This window comes from Pleurodeles waltl, chromosome 5 (assembly GCF_031143425.1).
Source record: "Pleurodeles waltl isolate 20211129_DDA chromosome 5, aPleWal1.hap1.20221129, whole genome shotgun sequence".
Lineage (NCBI taxonomy): Eukaryota > Metazoa > Chordata > Amphibia > Caudata > Salamandridae > Pleurodeles > Pleurodeles waltl.
In genome coordinates this window covers 1,049,566,042-1,049,582,527 of record NC_090444.1, presented here as the reverse complement: position 1 = coordinate 1,049,582,527, position 16,486 = coordinate 1,049,566,042, and the positions used below count along the sequence as shown (strand labels likewise).

Below are 16,486 nucleotides of genomic sequence, written 5' to 3'. Positions count from 1 at the left end.
TCCGCCCCGTGAGGAGGCAGCCACTTGATCGTGAATGTCTGGCTCTAACAAAAGCAACATTTGCTTAGCCCCACTTTATGGATTAGCCAAAAATGTGGATGTTTGGCCTTACATTTCCAATGCTCTACCCCGTGAGGAGGCACCCAAGCAGCCACTTGATCCTGAAAGTCTGACATGTCCAGACTTGTATTCTTAGGCGCAGAAACTGGGTGCACACCAACAGGTCCCACATTTTACACAACCCATAAACCTAGACACAGGGGCTAGGACCCTTGGCACATGACCAAGACGTTACCCTATGATGTTGCAACCCACGTGCCACCCCCTACACCAGTGGTCTCCCAAACTTAATGCCGCGCCCCCCAGGTGAAAAAAATCATTGCCCCCCCTCCCCCCTCTTCATTTTTCACAACTGTTTTATAAAGATGCCAACGTTTAAATTTGTCAATACCTATTTAAACATTGCAGTAAAGTACTGTTATGTTTTTTTTAAATGTAATAACATGCTTCTGCTTAAAAAAAGGCATGCTATCTGCTCTGGGGGGCAGGACAACTGTTACTTTCTAGTTTGATGATGCAAGGTATCCCCCTATTATATTCTAGGTGTTCAGCACCTTGACTTTCAGTAGCACTGTTTGATATACTTATTCTTTTACGAACTAAGCACTGCCAGTCTGTCATTGGGCATGAATGGTTGGCCGAATTTAGATACCTTGTTCTCATGAACGCTATCAGAAACAACCTGCATACCCATGGAAATAAAACGAAGCTATTAATTGTGACTTTTTTCTAGCTATCTGTGGGGCAAGTTGCCTTTGGTTTGCCAGTCCTAAACCGGATGTATGGTTTCACTACACCTTTTGAGCGACCGGCCTTTGTTCCTCTATTTCCTTCGTATTTGTTTCAAGAACCACTTATCCTGTTACAGAAAGTGGTAGCTGAGCACGCAGTGTTTTCGGTTTCAGAATGGGAGGCCCATCTATCCACCTCGAAGCCAAGGCTGACAAATGGGTCAGTTAATTCCCTCTGAGTAAGTCAGCTGTCGAGAAGATGGGTAGCCCCTTCACTGGTAGTCTGGTGCATTAAAAATGGTCTAAACGTGAAGGTCTGATGATGTCTGGTATATCCCAACAACTCTTCACATCCAGAAGCGTGGGTGGCATGTTTTCTATTTTTTCTGCCATACTCTTTCTGTGGTGAAGAACCCCGGGGTGCCTTATAAAGAACAGTGGTCTTGCCCTATTTAGTGATTAGTGAGATATTAACCTCTGTTGTAAGGCTGCAGGGACGCAAGAGTTAGTTACTGCTGATGAGACATGTGTGGAAGACTAGAGTTGAAGGAAAAACTTGTTGCATTCCCCCAGGAACAGTTCAAGTGTTTGTGATCAGTGCATCAGTCATTGTATTTATACAGCTCGTGAATGCCAACACACTGGGTAATTGAAATGAGTTTTCCAACTAGAAATAATTGATTAAGGAGACCGAGAGAGAAACTAAATGAATATGAAAAATAGGAACTTAATTTGAAAACTCCCTAATTATGCCTCGTGTAAAGAACACTTAACATGAGATCTCCTTAATGGACAGTGTTTTATCAAAGCTAAAGTATTAGTAGATTGTGAAAGGGTGGCATCGCCTCTCACTGTCTGCTAGCTGAATTGTGAAGCCTGAAACTTTGAAGTGTGTCCCTAACTTACTGTAGAATATTGATAGCACAACGATTGATACCTGGGACGTGAAACACCTCATGTAACATCCATCTTGAGAGAGGGTCTGCTTCATACTAGGGTCAAGAGAAAACAGGGGGACTCCTTTGGGGGTTCAAATGTAATAAAGTCCAGAAATAGACCAGTGTTCCAATGGTAATCATTAAAAAACATACATCTTGTTGGCAGGGATTAACAAAATCAAACCTGCGGAGACAACATATGATTAATACAATTTTTACAATTTCATTGTTAATAGAATTGTGTGAAAAAATGTGACAATTCTAGAGCGTAAGGAGGTGCTAGAAATGGCGCAGTGATAGTGCCAAGGTGAAGAATGTCTGAAAAAAACATTGCGTGCATAACAAAATAAAAGAATATCTCAACCAGCTGGACATAAATTTGAGGGTAAACAATACTTTTGAGAAAAGGAGTTTCTCAAGGTCCAGGCACTTAATGCAAGTATGGTTAAGATGTACAAGTCTAATGACTAGTCACTGAGGATTTCCCTAACTCGGTCAGCTATTTCCTTCTCAAGTTTTACATAGTAGGGGCCATTTCCATCACTCGCTGCTGGACAGACATGGTCCTACCTAGACCTAGCAGTGTTATCTGCCTTATTGCTAGAGAAATTTTGCTGCCTTGTTCTTTGTTCCATACTTCTTAATTATCTGCTAGATAAATGCAACAGCACATCCTAGAACCTGGAGCAATGTTCCTTTCACACTGCTAGAGGTATTCTGGTGGTGCACAGTACAGAAAGCCATGTCTGTCGTTCACTACTTAGTGGAAGGTGGTGCCTGAAATACGAGCAAGACCCCCAATGGTGCCTCGTACAGCAATCCATCTGTCTCACTCACTACTAGATGGATTCTGCTTTCTGCTGTGTGGAGCCACATCTCTCTCTCACTGCCAGATGGGAAGCTGGTGCCTGGTACAGTGTCCCTCATCCCCTGCCCTATGAATGGTGGTATTGGGACATGGAGCCACATCCTTCGCTCACTGCTCTATAAATACTACTACTGGGAGATGGAGCCACATCCCTTGCTCATTACTAGTTGGATTCTTGTACTTGGGATATAAAGCGACATCCCTCATTCACTGTTAAATGGATTCTTGTACCTCGGACATGGAGCCACATCCCTCACTCAGTGCTTGGTGGAATCTTGTTCCTGGGGCTTAACACAGCATCCTTGATTACTGCTAGATGGAGTCTTGTACCTGGGATATAAAGCAACATCCTCGCTCAATATTAAATGGACTCTTGTACTTTGGGCCACATCTGTCCCTCGCTACTAGGTGGAGCCACATCTCTTGATCCCTGCTAGAAGATTATGGTGCTCAATAGAAGAAGCAACATCCCTCGCTCACATCTAAATGGACTCCTGTACCTGGGACATGGAGCCACATCCCCTACTCACTGTTAGGTGGGTTATTTTTTGTTTGCGGTACGTGCACCAACATCTTGCGCTCACTGCTAAATGGACTCCTGTTCCTGGGACACTCACTGCTAGATGGATTCTGGTGTTGGGTCCCACACGAGTAAAACTAATAGGGGGCAAAGTGTGTTATGCTCTTTGCAGCCTTCCTACCACACGTCATAGCTTCACACTCTGTGTTCTTCAGTGTGAGAACTGGAGAATTTACTGAACGTACAGAATGGACAGAGCGAAGAATTCGAATTCTATATTGTTTTCCTTTATGTTCTGCTGCGTCAAGATCACCTTTTTTTCCAATCCCACTTAAAGAAAGTCCGACTTATTTATCATTTTTAATATTTCTTTATTTATTAAATAACGTGTTTAAAACTAAAAAAAAATCGATGGTAGCTGTGATGATTTCCCCACCTATGTCAAGGGTAAGTGGCCAGGGATCATACGTTCCCTTAAGGCACAGTGTGCCAGCAAGCCTGCTTATGTAGATCGTCTCCGGCATAGGGTCTTAAACTTATCAAACTGTTAAGGTGAATTTAATAAACAATTCGGCTTCTGCGCCGTACACTTAACAAACTGTTTAGATGAACGTTTCTGTAGGCGACCAAGAAAAATGCTACTCTTGAAAAGTAATTGGCATCAGCAATAAAATAAAAGCAGTCCAAATCAAATTAAAAAACAATTGATTCAGAAACTCGAAATTATTAATAAAAGATAATGGAGATGTATGGAGGTAAAATAAACGCTTAGGGCGGTATTGTGGGAAGGCGCAAACGATTTATGTGCGTGTTTTAGCAACACCTTTTGTACTGCAAAAAACATGCACATAAGGGGTTTTCAGTGATATCTGCTTTTCTCACGATGCACTCAGATTATGCATCTTCTCGAAAATTGACAGCACATGTGCAGAATAAATTAGCACTCTTGCATTTAGAGTGTTTTTTGTTCCGGGTCCTTTATGTACGTAACAGAAGTTAAGATCCACGCCAAGAGACTCAACGGTATTGTATGTAATATTGATGTACTGATTCATCCATGTATTCATTTATTCACCAGTTTAGTCATTAATTCTTTCTATTTAGCCTGTGAAAATCTGACTAACATTTGAATTCTTCCCTTTCAGTGGCCGCACAGGGAAAATACGAGTGCTCTCTATGAAGATTGGACTAATGTCTCTGTCCAAGGGTCTTCTAGAAGAAAAGTATAGATGTAAGTACCTACTAAGGCCATACCACATCAAAAAAGCTGAACAGCATAGACACGCCAGACCAGTACTTCCGATAAGACCCACAGCGTTATAGGTGCGGACAGTTGGGGCTTTAGGCGCAGTAGCTGCTGCTTCAATGTGGTCCAGTAATGTAGACTTAATAAATCTGTGGATACAGACTTTTTCATGTCAACTTTATTATAATCCTACTGTAGAAATACAGTACACCATTTTTATCTTTAAATAGGTGCGTTCAGCAGGGCCAGTGCTGCTTTAGTACTAATCTATCTGCCTGCCTTTCGGTGCCATCACAAATGGCCAGAAGACAGTGTGTGATTGCAAACAAATTGCTGTATTGCTAGAAGGGTAGTACCCGAAACTTCTTGCACTTGGGTCAAGGCTATATTTATTTTTGAGCTGCTTGTACTGGCTGAGTGTCTTGTCGTGCTATTGTCCTTATTTATGGCACTTTGTTACATTTGTTTGAGCGTTTTGTACATAAATTGATATTTGCTCTGATACAAGCAGGCATTTAACTGTAAAAAGAAAGAAAAAAAAAGGATACTCTATACCACCATTGAAGAAAAGCTTTTTGTGATCTGACTTGACAGCGCAGCTGTTGCCAGTTAATTATGTGAGCAGCATTAGAGATGGACTTTGGCTTCGCCCTTGTGTTGGGAGCCAAGAGTACAGGTTTTGATTGGGCAGAAGTTGTGTGCTTCAACAAAAAAGTGCTTGTCCTCCACCAGCTGTGATTATTTTGTTTATTTATCCAGCTGGTTTAGCTTGAACTTTCAGGGACACACAGGTGACATTGTAGTGCTGTAGAAGAAGTATCTTAGAAAAGTAGATACTTTATGGTGTTTGTCTCTGCCAGCAATTCAGATGGGAGGAAGGCAGTCATTAACCTACATGGATTTGTTATGTCTGGCTTGATAGTGCAACTGACTTCGGACCTTTTAACATACACCAATATTATTCTACAGCTGTTTGCTTCCACACAAATACATATTATTTTCTATGCTACCTACTTGTATTGCTTCACATTCCCATACAACATTCCTTTAAAGTCAGACATATTGGCATTGCCATTGCCTGTTTTTAATCTAGTAAGAGCTATAATGTGTGGGGGTGGTTGTATTTTCACATTATGCCAACAAGTAAGAAACATTAGAACATGCATATAGAAAAGTATTCCACATCCTTGTAAAACATTGTCTCAGGAAGGGTAGTTCAGATGCCACATTCTTTACTGGACTTAGGCTGTCTTTAGAACCCATTGTTCGCTTTCTGCATTTAAATTGTATTCTGTTCGAATTACTTAAATGGATCTTGTGGTAAGTGGCTTTGCTTATTCATTGTCCTGCCAAATTTAAACAAATTATTTCCTGGCAGAAGAAACGGTGCCACCACTTCTATTATATCTCCTCTAATCCTCCTGTGGAATTAATTGTTTCCACATGCCTAGAGTCTGATTTGGTATTAATGGGTCAGCTGCACTTTATTATACACTGCATTGGGCATTTCTATAAAACAGTTGTCTAGAATGGCCATTTTAACATTTTTTGGCTGTTTATTAAGTTTTCTTTTTTAACTGTCAGACAGGTCTTCATTCGGATGTTCTAAGGATGCTTGGTGCGTAGCAGGAGACGCCTGATGTTCTGATAGTTTCCTTGCATACCTTAGCCTCTAGATTGGCAATGGCAAGGGGTTCATATGTGTTTTTTCCTGGCTACCTTTGGCCTTGATTTTGTCTGCTAGGTATGGTGGAAGTTTGGATGTAACTACCTTAAAAATGACACAAAAGAGCTTGAAAGTGATGCACCGGTCATCAGAAGTTGGAGTTTTTGAAGGATGGACTTGGTCCACTTTGACTTCCTCAGAACATCGATGAGCAGAACAGTGTTACATGATTTTAAGTGGGTGAGGTGTTGGTGAGCAGGGTATTGCTGCCATGTAGATGGGAGAGAATCACAGTGTGAAAAGTAGTTCTGAGGCCATTTACAGGGAGATGATTCTTGATTCCGAGTGGGGGTGAGAGCTGATGTCGAACTCTATCTTCTCTACTCTATACGTGTCTTAAAGTTAAGTTTGCTCTCATGGTAACAGCTGAGTGATTTAGCACAATTTCTGATGTGTGGTAAGGCTGTGAATTCATTCAGAGTAAGAGGAGAGAGACATTCTTGCACTTATACTCGCGTATTGTCATTGGTGTATAGGCTTAACTCATTTTTAGGGGGTCAAATTCAGGAAGGTCTTTGAGATCCAAGCTCCAGTGGGGGTGAGACAGTATTTTAGGTCTTTAGCATAGTCCGTCAGTTGAGACTTTCAAGATTTGTTTGTTACCAGCGTATGGCAGTACAGGGGTGATCTCATCATCCGGACTCATCAGCCAGGAGTATTGTGAGGGATTCCATGTAGAGGTTTAAGATGGTAGAGCTAGGGTGGAACCTTGAGGTATGCCTCAAGTGAAAGGTAAAACAAACAAAAAAACACAAATGATGGTTGGAATGCGGAACCAATCAAACATTCACCCCCAGTCACAGATCTGGGATTAATCCATAAATTCTTTTGCTCACCATGCCACCCCAGTTTGGACCCAGCCATATGCAAATCAGTCTTGACCCTGTTCCCCATGGAAACAGTCCAGCCCAAACTGCCAGGCTAGATCCTCCCTGGACTGGAAACAAGCATCCTGAGACCGGTTTCAGGGTATCGCCCTTCATCATCCAGGCTAGCTTGAGTCCATAGGCACATTGAGCCCGGGACCCACATCTCGGCATACCCGGCGCACTTATTAGCATACCCTGTGCACTAATCTACCCAAGTGGAGTTCTTTATGCCTCCTTGGGTAAATATCCAATATGTCTTCTACAATACAGCTGTGTAGTGGAGCACAAGCAAATGTCACCAGTGACCGTGTGTGTATTTTGGCAACCTGATTGTTCCTGGTGCATCTTTCGCTAGAATTATTTGACAACATGAATCCTCCTATAGAGGCGCCAGCAAGACTACAAAGACATAAATCTCCACAAAACCAGGGTCCTTTCTTTTAACAATATGAAGTAAGTGCTTCTTTGTTTTGTGGAGATGACCTCATATTCCTCGACATCAAGAGCGCGCCACCAAAATCGTCGGAAAATGCAAAATGCAGGCAGACGTTTGCATACTACCAAGATGGGTGGTGCAGACCAAGCGGTTGCAGCCTTCCAGTGGTTTTCACATTTGTATACTCGTAGCAATTTAAAGGGAAAACCATGCACTCTCCTTTCACCAGGAGAGGACAAGAAAGAACCCACTCCTCACAGTCACATACAGATTTCGCTCCAGTAGATCAATAATGCATTCACCTCCAGGAAGGATTTCAGATTGTTATAGAGGATGGGGACCATGCAGCCCCCATTCCTGGGCAGATCTCTGTCCCAGGAACCCATCCCCTGGGGCTCAGCCTTCATTTAGTAGGGGAGGGGGCTGCACATCTCCCCTCCCCGGAGGCCCCATATCCCTTGCACGGCTATAAACTAATGATGGTCCTTTCCCCAGGCTGATTTTGGCCTGGGGGACCCCACTCACTTACCCGCCAATGTTTCCTGGGTGTCCCCCAGGGTACCCGGTTAGCAGTGTTGGAGAATGTGGGGGAGTCTGAATGCTCCGTGGGCCCAGCCAGCTCCTGCCTCCTGCGGTAGCCAACATTACTCTCACCCAGAGGGATGTGCTAAACATACAGCTCCCCATGTTTGAGAGCAATCGTTTTGTTTGTTTCCCTGCCTGCATCTCTGTGAGCACGGAAACAGAAAAACACTCCGCTCCCAGCAAGTGAGCATGGTTTGACATCTCTCGCTTCCTGTGAGCGGAGTTTGTGTTTCCTCTGACTTGGCAGGAGATGTCAAAGCTCCTGCCAAGTCAGAGCAAACGGCTATGTCCCGAAGTGGACACCCCAGGACATAGCAGAAGTCAGCCCTGGGAGTGGCAGTCCCAGGGCTATAATTGGCTCCAGGAGGGGGCGCAGGCTCTCTCCTTCTCTGAGCACGAGCCAGCCCCAGGGAAGTGGTGGTTGCTTGGGCCATATATGGCCCATGAGGGAGGCCACACAGCCGTCCTCCCTGATTTGAAACAAAGCCCCAGGGAGATGATGGTCCCCGGGGCCTCTTAAAAGCCCAGATGAGGGGTCCGCACTGCTCCCCTCCATTATTAAAATCAAAGCCCCAGGGAGGTGGTAGTTCCTGGGGCTCAATGAACCTTAGAAGAGGGGCAACCCCTTCCTTTAAAAAAAAAAAAAAAGAAATGCCCCCAAGACCTGGCCCATCTGGGGCCTCTTTTCCAAGCAAGCACAGGAGCCTGAACTTGTTTGTTTTGTTTTTGTCTTTTTTTTTTTTGGGAACTTTCACCGATTTGCGGCACTCTTTCTTTTTTTTTTGTAATGCTTTTTTGCCCTGGTGGTGTCCCTCTCTGTTAAGGGGTCATGGTGTCCCTACCCTCTTTCCTTTTTTTTTTTGGATGATTTTCCGGGACTCTGCTGAAGATGCCTGCCAACACTTTTTGGTTGAAGTGTTGGCAACCAATCAGGGCTAAGCATGAGATGGGGAGGGTTTGTGGAATGTTTGTGTACCTATATATACAAATTCGTTTTTTCTTTAATATCTCCCAAACTACTGAAGAGAATTAAAGAGTTTTTTCTAGACCAAGAGCAACCTTACATCCAAATTTAGTGTAATTCCATCCAGCAGTTTGGGCTGTACTCATGTTCAAAATCCCTATAGAAAAATGTACGGGAAAACACGTTTTGGAACCCACCTTCTTCTAAGCCCCCACTTGACGGTTCACCTTGAAACGTTTCTGACAGCAGCTGAAGTGAGTGTCAGATTTTTTTGGAAAGGTTTGTGAAGTTTCATCAACCGGCACCAAAGATAAACGCAAGTCAAAAAGCACCTTTTCTATATATAACTATCTAGTGGCGACTGCCAGTAGGTGTTATATATATCGCCTACTGGCAGTCACCAGTAGGTAGTTATAAAGCCATAGAAATTCATCAGTTATAGTTAGTTATTTCAAGTAACTATAACTCAAGCTCTAAGGTAACTATAACTTACACCGTCCCGATGCAGTGCTAACTATCCCAGATATTACAGCACTCATAACTTCTATTACGTATTAAAAATATAAATGAAACATTAACAGTCAAATTATTGAAGACAAAACTGTGCTTTGCAGGGGCGCAATAGAACTATATAGCTCACAAATGATAAGGTATGGAAATCATGTTTAAGTGAATATTTACCGCTTGCCCATCACCAAGTAAAAGTGTCTTGATTTGTGTTGATCATATTGAAATCTTTGTTTCCATTACACTTTTAAATTAAATAAAATGTACTTCATTTTTGCTATCCTAAATGCTGGTATATTCTGAAATGTGCGTACAGTTCACTTACAGGTATTTACATTTTGTTGTGTCACAATTTTTTTTTTATCCTACAGCCTTTCCTTTCACACTTCTTGTACCCCAGCACGAGTGTCACTTAGGTCACTTAAAAAACTTCTCTCACTTTGCAGTTAGAGAAAGAAAAGTAAACTACAATCCCCAGTTTAAATGAATAAGCAGCAATTTGTCAGATGACATAGCCTGGTGTTTGACCTCTGTCTTTGAAGCACTGGAAATATGACATCATAAACACAGAATGTAAAAGCATCTTTATTTCTTGCTCTTTTGCGGACCACCAGAATCCAGCTTCTGACCCACCAGTCGGTTGAAACCCACAGTTTGAGAATCACTGATCTGGGTTGTTCTTCAGAGGCTGGTGAATCTGACTGTTTTTGAGGGAGTCGGGGAAGATGTGTGAGAGAAGTGATATTGATGTTATTTGTGGATGTAAATTTGAGGGAGTTAGGGAGGATTGATGTGATTGAGGATGAAAATGATGAAATGCATCCATTTGGAAGCATTGAGTGATATGATAGCAGTTGCTGATTTAGCTATTTTCCATTTGAACGGTCTGTGGGTTACATTGAAATGGTGTCAGTGACTGGAATGTTCTGTTGGAGATTTCATTATGGAGTTCATGCCACGCCTGTGACTTTAATGAGTGTTTCTGTGGACTGTTGTGTTGAATCTTGTTTTGTCTTAAATGAGAACAACCTATGCAGACTGTACATATAAGATAAAAGACACATTTCAGATACCTTCTCGCAATTAATGACACTCTCCCTTTCATATAGTAAAGGTTGGGGTGGGTTAGAGGGAAGATTGGAGGGGGGGGGCGGAAGTTGCATATCCCGTGCAGAGGTTTTGAATTTTGCTCATTGCTTACATATTAATGTAAAGGTTAAGTGACACAATATCTTAAAAGTCACGTTCAGGTCTGTAGTTAATGGTTGCGTCACTAGTCAGCATTGCAACAATTCAAAAATAAACTATCATATAATGCCACAGAGGGGAGATAACACAAAACAGCCTTATGTGCTTTCTTTCTGAAATCAAATTAATTTGTGAGCATCAGGGTATAAGGATCTGAGTGCCTTCCTTCTGTAGCATTTATGTTCCCTGGCTATGCACTGTAGCATATATCTTTTCAAGCTTTCAAACCATGAATGTATCAGCTTTTGTTTTTCATTTTTCCATGTTTCTTATTCTTGCAGTGAAACATCACAATTGAACAATATTACTAAGATAAGATTAAGCGCAATCCTGGTCCATTTGGTAGGAAGTCTATAAATACATGCCTCTCATCACTACTGTATATTCTTTAATAAACAAATACTTATGTCTGTAACGAATGTTTTACGATGCTAGGCAAACCCACTGAAGATTTTCATTTGTGTATTTTTAAAAACATAAATTATCTAGGGACCACAGGTCTATGAATTAAACCTTAAGTCAAAGAATTAAGGGTCGACATAAAGTTACAGAGAACTTCTAAAGAGCACTATATGAGACACCATCAATAAGAGTTTGGCGCACCAATTAACTGCCTTTGCTGCATAAGGGATACGGTTTTTTAGAGAAAGGACCGGGCACTGTTGCTGCAGACATTTCACACTAGCCTGTGAAAAGATTTATATCTTTTTAGGTAGCCAAGATCAGAGCTTTAAACTCACCTCATTAAAATGAGTGATACCTCTGGCTTGCGCCTCCGACTGCTTCTCAGGGATTTGAAGCTCCTCTCTCGCGCACATCCTGCTTCAGATTCTTTTTTTAGTAGGTCAAACTTGACTTTCATGTCACAGAATTGCTTCCAATCATGAGTCTAAAATGCCAATTCTGTCAAGATTCAATCTTTCATATTTCAGCCATGGCTTAGGAGCGGGTCTGAAAGCAGTCTGCATTTTTTCTTGTTCATTGTATTTCTGTGCTGCTGTATATTCTAATGAAAGTGTTGTTTTCAAGACTTTCTGGGAGAAGTAATTTCAAAATGCAATTTAAAAGCCATACATTTTTATTATGAACAGTTTCAGATCTATTCCTCTCCCAAGACCTCTTCTAGCCATATTGACTTTGAACTGTGGTGTGGTCTGCTGCCCCTGCTTGAAACAGAGCTTTTCTACCCCATTCACTTTTTATGTAATGCTGGAGGACACTTGAGTGGTCTTGTGGTGAATAGAACATTTCCAGAATCAGTTGCTGCTAACTTCTTGTGCCAATTTGGCCTCAATGGAGATGGGCAAAATAGTGTATTTTGAGCAATACTGCGAGGTTGATGTGGGTGAGTGTGTGGGGATAACACTAAACCATGAATTGGTGTGGTGGCCATAGGTGGAGTGCGTTTTAAGAGGCAACGTCTAAGCTGAAGCCACCACCTTTGTTAATGTCATAGTAGTGTCAGTCAGAGTCCATGGGAGTCCTCCCCCATGGACCCACGTGCCAGACCTTATTGAATTTGGTGGCTTGCATTGCAAATAGTGTAAAATTGTAAATATCGAACAAAAAAATGGTACACTTTATGTCCAAGTACCTAAAACAATAACAGCAGCGTCACTGATGCAGCTAATAACTCCACCATTACAGTGCTACCACATACTCTCCACCCTCTCCATAGCTACCACCATCATCACAAACACCAGCACTACTTCCTCTGCGGACTGCCGTCATTGTTATAATCACTACCTCTATCATCTCCACTTCTACCACTGTCACCACCATCAATACCACTTTAACCACCCACCACCATTATTGCCTTCACCACGTTTACCATCACCACTGTGAACACTATCACACTTTTGTCACCTGCTCTAAAAGCCCCTCTGATTAACTGCTCAAGGAATGTCCAGTGGCCCATAGATCAAACTAGTAGTGCACCCTGGTCACCTGCTTGGCCTTAACGTACACAAGATAGTCTAGCAGAGCTGTCTCCACATCAGAGGCCTACTTCCCACTGGGATCTGCATAGAGCATACTTAATCCCCAGTATCTGGCATGCTAAACCTTCCTGCCAGCGTGCTGGCGAGTCCATAAGCATAAAAACAGGATTCCGCCACCACAACCCTGCTTACCCTCCTGACACGACTTGCCACACTTCTTGCAGAGCGCAGGTGCAGTTCTGTCACTGCTTCACAGGCTCTGCTGGTCTAGTTGTAAATATATAGCTCACAAGGGCCCACAGTAAGCACAGGACTGGGTGGGATCTGGCTGCGTCTTCTTCCCTCAGCAACTGCACTGTTTTTGTCCCATCTTTTGGGAATTCAGAGCAGGGAGGTGAAAATGTTTTCCCACCATAGTACCTTGCTTGTTATATATCCTGTCTGCTACCACTCTCTCTACAAATAGGCCCATTGTCTTTGCTATCCCTGCTTATTCTTTAGACGGTGCGCTGGTCTTCCTCAGTCAAGCGGCTGCCCTCTCCATAAGCCAGTTTCTTTCCTCTGTTCCTTCTCTCCCTCAAACCACCTCCTCCACCATGTCATCTCTATCCCAATCTTGCAATGTCCCTGCATGATCTGCTCTTGACCCTTTGAGACCTCTCGTGAATGGGGTGGGTGGGGATTGTGTCTGGGGGGGTTGGGTGTTTGTCAATTCTTGGTAAAGCTGTTAGCTTTAGCCCACTCCTGCTACACAGCAGTGACAGCAGTCTCCTTCATGGACTGGACAGCTAGACTTAGACACGTAACTAGATTCTCGCTGCAGAATGTGCAGCAGCTTTCCAGACACTAACATGCTCAAAATGACACACACGAGAAGCGTAAAATTCAACTAAACTGTGAAGCACACAGCCTTTCTCTATCACAGTGGTTCCCAACCTTTTGACTCCTGAGGACCCCCACTAAATCATTACTAGAAGCTGGGAACCTCCAAGCAATTTATACGATTTCATTTTTAAACATTAAAACAGTAATTTGCAAAAAATACACAAACAAGAACACGCCAAACAAATACTCAAATTAGTAAAGATATAATTATTTTATATTGAAAGGCTGCGCAAACATCGAAACATTTTAAAGGGAAGATTGGCGCTGTACCTCGGCGACTAACTTTTCAATGTTTGGTTTTATTTAGGAAAACTGAATCCTCAGGTCATATTCTTCATTTCCCAAGCGCTTTCTGTTTTTATTTTTTAGGTACATAAGACTTGAGAAAACTTTTTCACATAATTATGAGGTGAGAAAAAGAAGTAAAACTATAAGGGCCTCTCATCTCTCCATAGTCCCTCCGTCACATGTATTTTGTTTTATAGCATCTATCTTACCAGTATAGGGTGTCATAGCAAATATATAATGTAGGATTCACATGTCACGCACACTGGTAGGCGTTTTCTAAGAGTATTTGGTCTGCAGAAGCACAAACTCAGGATTCAGAACATAACACGGTGGCTAGCGTTGACTTTAATAATAAGAATATAATCTTTACGCAAGTAAACCTTATTTAGCAACTTAAGGTAAATGAAAGAGTGGGGAAAAAATCATAACTTTCTCATTTGTGCAATGCAGCTCTTTGATGACAGTTCATAGCTCACTGTACTAGATACGATTTTAACATATGAACTGCACAGTAACAAAAGAATCTCTGTGGCAAAAGCAGTAACCCACTGTGCTATGCACATAAAACACAGTTCCTTGCATGATACACGATCTTTGCAGCATGCATATGAACCATCTTTGCTACCTTAGATGAGTCAAAACTGCCACTAGACAAAACTCCCATCTTTCTCCAGCAGGTACAATAATCACCAGAGTTATCCTGACAATTTTATTTTTGCCCGAAAGATGCTGCATGTTCAAGCAACTTTGCAGTGCTTTTAAAACTGCTGCACGAAGGAAGTAATAAATATAAAAACATGTATGTGTTTCTGTCAGAGGCCCCAGCTGGAGGAGTGCCTTCCTGCTGGCCCAGGACTGCAGACCCCCTTGGAATGCGTCACGGACCACTGGTTGGGAACCCCTGCTCTATCATGGTCTCTCACAAGTACATATACAGTTTAACCTACTGAGTTTTCACTCTCATAAATGCCATAATCACACTGGCAATCACACGCCAACAAGCATTGGCAAAGCCATTATGGCTGACTTATACCTCAACTTGCAAGCAGTATTTTCTGCTAAGTGTGAATACTTGTTATTGATGTGTTTTAGGTTGGTACTTCTCTCTATAGTCTGGTTGCATTTTAATCTAAGGGCAGCCTAATAGGTCTTTTTGCACATTTTGTCTGTGTCACTCTGTATTTGAATTACTTGCATAATTTGTGTAGAACTTTGAGTGGTTTACTAATTGAACGAGAAATACTATTAAAAAAAATAATTGAACAAGACACTAACGCGTGTCTCCTTCTACCTCAGTCTTGCAGTTTTTAGCAGAGTGAATAACAGGTGTTACTGTTATCCAGTTCAGATGTAATCTTTATTAATCTCAAAGGAATGACCCACATAGTTGTCAATTTTGGGTTTCGCCGGGCGACCTGAAGGTTGCCCTGACAACCAAGCAGTCCACAGAATAGCCCACAGAGCAATATTGTATTTGCTGTTACTCTTTGATCAAGAGTGATGGCTAGATAAAGTGTGTGTTTGTGGGTACCATTTGAGTGGGCTCTTGTATTGTGTAACATTTCCAAACAAACAATTGAACCTGTACAAGTATTTAAACAATCCAATGTAGCAGCAGTGGCGGGCGGCAGCTTTAGGAGGGAGGGGGGCAGGCGGGAAGCACACACACACACCCACACACATCCATTAACAACACTCATAACATTCAAACATGCATGCACGCACCAAACATTCATTTTAAAAGATCACACACACTCATTCTTTCACACGCACATCCATTAACAACACTCATAACATTCAAACATGCACGCACCAAACATTAATTTTAAAACATCACACACACACACACACTTACCTTCAGCCTCGGAGGTCCCAGGAGTGTTGGTTCTACTGCCTAGGGTCAGCCAATGAGGGAAGGCAGCAGTCCCAGCCTCGTCACAGAGTGGGATGGGGTCAGTGAGACTTTTGACCCACCCCACTCTGTGACAAAGTGTCACTGATTGACAGTCGCCCTGGGCGCTTCAGGGCTTAAACCCTCAAGGCACCTCAAGGAGCCTCAAGGCACTCAAGGCACTTTTGCTGGAGCTGAGGAGGTCACACCCATAGAAGCTGTGACCTCCTCAGCCCAGCAAAGTTCAGCTCAGGCAGCGAGGAGTCTGCGCAAATCGCGCATGTCTACTCCTGGCTGCCTGACCTGAACATGAAAAACTGTCTGTCAGGCTGACCTTTGTTCAGCCTGACAGACACTCTTCATGAGGGGCAAAAGGTGGGAGGGGGGTAGCCCCTCCGCCCTAAAGGACGGGCAGCGCCTGTGTAGCAGTGCTTTGCTGATCACTTTACAGTACAAAATGGCTTTGCTATACGCATCTCTTTCTATTCCCCGTTATAGATCTCTTCAGGGAAGTCGCAGGATCAGGCGAAACGTGCGACCAGAGGCAGCTTGGCCTACTACTTCATGACGCCATCCAGGTCCCTCGACAACTGGGAGAAGTAGCGGCGTTTGGTGGCAGTAATATCGAGCCCAGTGTTCGCAGCTGCTTCCAGCACGTACGTATGTCGCTTCTGCCTTGTTTCTGATCGCGCCTCCAAAGATTTGTGCGCACCATCTGCAGTTACGTGCTTCTCGGCCAAAGTGCTGATGGCTTTGGTTTTTTCGTTCTTAAGCTTGACCTAAT

General features: G+C 42.8%; 1 protein-coding gene across 7 annotated transcripts in view; it reads left to right on the top strand.

Moving 5' to 3' along the window:
* Positions 1-16,486, top strand: part of UTRN (utrophin) — a 1,374,288-nt gene that overhangs the window by 1,159,701 nt on the left and 198,101 nt on the right. For all 7 annotated transcript variants that reach the window (XM_069235249.1, XM_069235248.1, XM_069235247.1 and 4 more), the window contains 2 exons: positions 4,263-4,348; positions 16,201-16,358. In XM_069235249.1, the coding sequence (XP_069091350.1) occupies positions 4,263-4,348; positions 16,201-16,358 (244 nt within the window). The remainder of the gene's footprint in view (positions 1-4,262; positions 4,349-16,200; positions 16,359-16,486) is intronic.